We start from the raw sequence: 4,048 nt of genomic DNA, 5'->3' as shown, positions 1-4,048 counted from the left end.
TTTTTTATGAAATCCAACATATATTGGTCACTATTTGCTTATATTTATTAAACACACATTTTGTTACTTACATGCTGACACATCTCTGTCACCATAGAAACAGAATCACAATAGAACTTCAACATTCAGGCATCTTTTTTGGATTATAGGTTTTTTTAAATGTTATCATACATTTGCAAAAAAAAAAGCGTGTTTCTTTTTGTTTACGAATTACAGGCAAATGTTTTTACAGAGTGAATTTTGGATCTTACTTTTTATCACCCCATAAATTTAGAAAATGCTCTCAACAGGCATAAAACAACAAAAAGTTGTCATATTAAGAATTAATTAAGGAATTGTATAAAGCAGGCAATGAAGAATTCATGAACAAACAACAAAAACAAAAAAACCTTCAGATTATAGATAGGAATGAACCTGAAAAGCTGATTTCTGAGGAAAAAAAGACACTATGAAATGGAATTTTAATGAAAACTGTTGAAATACAAACTAAAAACCCAGAAAAAAAGCCCTGTGACGTTGAAGTTTCATTTTCTGGCCCTGATCTCCTCCAGCACTCGAGCACTGTGAGGCCTCCTCCTCGCCTCCCCATCCACAGCCGAGCCTGCTCATTCATCCGCTCGGAGGCTGCCGGCCTGACAGAAATCAATACTGATGGATGTGAGGCGTCGAGCGTCGCGGCGTAGCGGCGCTGCTCGCATGCATGTCGAGAAATCCTCCATGATTTTACCATTTATTCACAACGTCAGAGCACTTAAAAATGAGTCACACAGATTTCAAGAGATGCAACCCCTTGAATCGAAGGTGTGATAGTTTTTTAAGCTATTAAAGCTTTTAATTGGACTAAAAGATGTGACATCTAAATCATAGGCTGATGATATATATGTGGAATCAATGTACATGATTTGGACTGACTCAGCTCGTGTGCAGCTACAAAAAAAGGGGGTTTTCTGACGGGAATCAGGAGCTCTGGATGCAGTTTCTCCTCCTCAACGTGACAAAATGTACCTGAAGACGGCACACAAAAGCAAAATCCATACAGTGTGATTGAGGTTGCCATGGGGACACAGCAGCCACGGCATGAAGTGGTGAGCTATGAGCGAGCCGGAAGAGCTTCAACAAACCTTGTGTTCAAGAAGCCAAATGAGAAATTCATTTTTGAGAAATTTAGTTGCAGATATGATGGAAAATCCCAGGTATAAATAATAACATTTCAAGGATCTAACTGTTCAAAATTCATATTTTGATTTGACTTGTTGCTTTAACAGGTTTGCGTATAAATAACTGAGATATAGAGAGAGCTACTGTATATTTGAGATAATAGAGGCTTATCCCCCAGTTGACGATTAAAGTCTAATTTGACAACACCTCCTGCTGTTCCCAACACTTTTACAGAAACCTCCTCTGCCAAACAACAACAAAAAATGTCTTGTTCACACACACAAAAAAGGTTTTATTATCAGGTTCATAATATGTTGTATTATTTGTTTCGACTGCGGCCCCCAGAATAAGCAGTTAGATATAAAGAATGGATAAATGTTATAATATTTTAATTTTTTATTTTCTTATTTTCTTGCATCCTATATGAGCAAGTATTTTTCTGGCTGCTATCTTTGTTTGGTTTTGGGGAAAAAGAAGAACCTAGAGTTTTTGGAGGAATCTGGAGATCTGGAGGCTGGTGTGTAGGTGGTGTCGCCGAATGACCTGTGAGATTATTTAGGATACTGCTCGCATCATCTTTAGGAAAAAGAGATTAAATGTAGGCTAGTCCTCGGTTTAAAAAAAGAAACAAATGATTACATGACAGGCAGAAACTGTGTGTGTGTAATAGTGGCTTGTTATCTCTGGTTGCACAAAGAGGAGAAGCAGTAATCTATTCTTGTGCAAGAGGTAGCTTCAGTTGTCATAGCAACTGATATCCATTTTTATCCTTCATCTGACAAGCCGAGTAGGCGGGACTTCCGACCGTCCAAGCACTCCCAAAGATAACAGAATGTCAAGATAATCATTCTCCTCAGTTATTCTATAATTATATCAATAATGATGTCGTTCCAGATGTAGTCGTAGCCGTTAAACTATCTTAGCAACGCTCGTTAGCATATTAATAACATTTCTATACATCACGCGACAGTTTAAAGGTGTATTAAAGAAGAAAAGTAATTAACTCGCTAGTTCCGACCGACATAAACGAAAACGGAAGTTATAGTAGCAGTCTATCTTGTTTCATTTAAATCATCTTGGGTTCGAAAAAAATAAACAGCGTTTCCCAGAAGCCTTTGCCGGTGAACTGTCACCTAAAATGTCAGCTCCCGAACAACTCATGCACCGGGGTTATTGCGACAATATTTACTTTAAAGCTAGGAGCGTTTTTACCGTCGTAAAGTGACTTTATTGTATTAATGACGACACAGAAGTGAAGCGCAGTCCGCGGCTAGCTAGCCTAGCATAACATAGCTAGGCTAACGCCAGCGAACAGATTATCCTCCGTGGTGGTAACTCGCTCGGTAGCTTAAGGACAAACATGTTGTGTTCTCTAGCGAAACGCTGGTGTGAAACACCAATAATTAGACGCGTTTTACAGTTCAAAGTGTGCAGAAGGAAACTGCAAAGCTATAATGCGAGCTACACACTTGTACGGCACCGCTGGATGAAGCGGCTGCCGGTGTTCACCAGCGGCGTGAGGATGGCCGGCGGCCGGCAGACAGACCAGGTAACGGTTGTGTGTGTCTGTGTGTGTCTGTGTGTGTGTTTTGCTTCCCGTTCATAATTATGATATTGTTCTGAAAATATACAGAGGCTTTTATTTTGAATGGGATACTTCCGGTGTATAACAACCGGTGTACTTACTGAAGTACTACTACTGAACACTTAGATGTTTTTATTTCAAACATGTAAAAATGAATACAGAAAGTGTTACACAGAAGAAAAAAAAAACTAGAAAGCACAGAGATATATGAATAACACTTTCTTTCTTTGTCATTTATTTATTTAGTATTTAGTTAACAGTATTTATTCTCACATGAAAATATTGTACTTTATTTTTTTTACTCCCACTACATTCATCTGGCAGATTAAGTTACATTTTTTCTTCAAATTTGGTGAAACATTTAACTTAAGTAAAGGACCTGAATACTACACAGAAACTAAACTAGGCCATATAAGATTTAATCCCACACCGGGATAAGAAACACAATAATCCATCGGGGTGATCGTAAATATAACAGTGGTAGTAATGTGCTCCTCTCCTTGTTCAGGACGCCATCGACCCGTCCAAGTTCCCCGTGGACAGAATCAGGAACTTTTGCATCATCGCTCATATCGACCACGGGAAAAGCACGTTGGCCGACAGACTGCTGGAAATGACGGGTACGTTTCCTCGTCACCAGCATTAGCATCATCTCAATATATATATGTTACAGGTCTAATCATATACTGATAATGATAATGTGAAGATTAATACAACAATCAATACTGTGAATCCACTGTTTGCTCACAGTGTTAATCGGTATAATCATCATCGGCGTGATCTCTCTCCCTCCCTCCCTCTCCCTCCCTCCCTCTCCCTCCCTCCCTCCCTCCCTCTGTCCCCCTCTCTCCCTCCCTCCCTCTCTCTCCCTCCCTCCCTCCCTCCCTCTCTCTCCCTCCCTCCCCCTCCCTCCCCCTCTCTCCCTCCCTCTCTCTCCCTCCCCCTCTCTCCCTCTCTCTCCCTCCCTCCCTCCCTCTCTCCCTCTCAGGTGCCATAGTGAAGACGGAGAAGAACAAGCAGGTGTTGGACAAGCTCCAGGTGGAGAGGGAGAGGGGGATCACGGTGAAGGCCCAGACCGCCTCGTTGATCTACAGCCACGGGGGGCAGCAGTACCTCCTGAACCTCATCGACACGCCGGTAAGCGCTCGGCGAGAAGCTCCGCCTCCTTTGTGGCTCAGTGGCGGTGACGCTGTCGTTCCTCTCTGCAGGGTCACGTGGACTTCAGCTACGAAGTGTCGCGGTCGATCTCGGCATGCCAGGGTGTCCTGTTGATCGTCGACGCCAATCAGGTAAAACTAGATCTGT

General features: G+C 41.8%; 1 protein-coding gene across 1 annotated transcript in view; it reads left to right on the top strand.

Annotated features, from left to right (window-relative positions):
• Positions 1-2,290: 2,290 nt before the first annotated feature.
• The window catches only part of guf1 (GTP binding elongation factor GUF1), an 11,492-nt gene continuing 9,734 nt past the window's right edge, over positions 2,291-4,048 (top strand). The window contains exons 1-4 of the mRNA XM_084009178.1: positions 2,291-2,707; positions 3,252-3,363; positions 3,732-3,880; positions 3,952-4,032. Coding sequence (XP_083865304.1) covers positions 2,519-2,707; positions 3,252-3,363; positions 3,732-3,880; positions 3,952-4,032 — 531 coding nt within the window. The 5' untranslated portion in view covers positions 2,291-2,518. The remainder of the gene's footprint in view (positions 2,708-3,251; positions 3,364-3,731; positions 3,881-3,951; positions 4,033-4,048) is intronic.

This window comes from Eutrigla gurnardus (genome assembly GCF_963514095.1).
Source record: "Eutrigla gurnardus genome assembly, chromosome: 5".
Lineage (NCBI taxonomy): Eukaryota > Metazoa > Chordata > Actinopteri > Perciformes > Triglidae > Eutrigla > Eutrigla gurnardus.
Note: the sequence above shows the minus strand (reverse complement) of the source record. Positions and strands in the feature narration are given on the sequence as shown.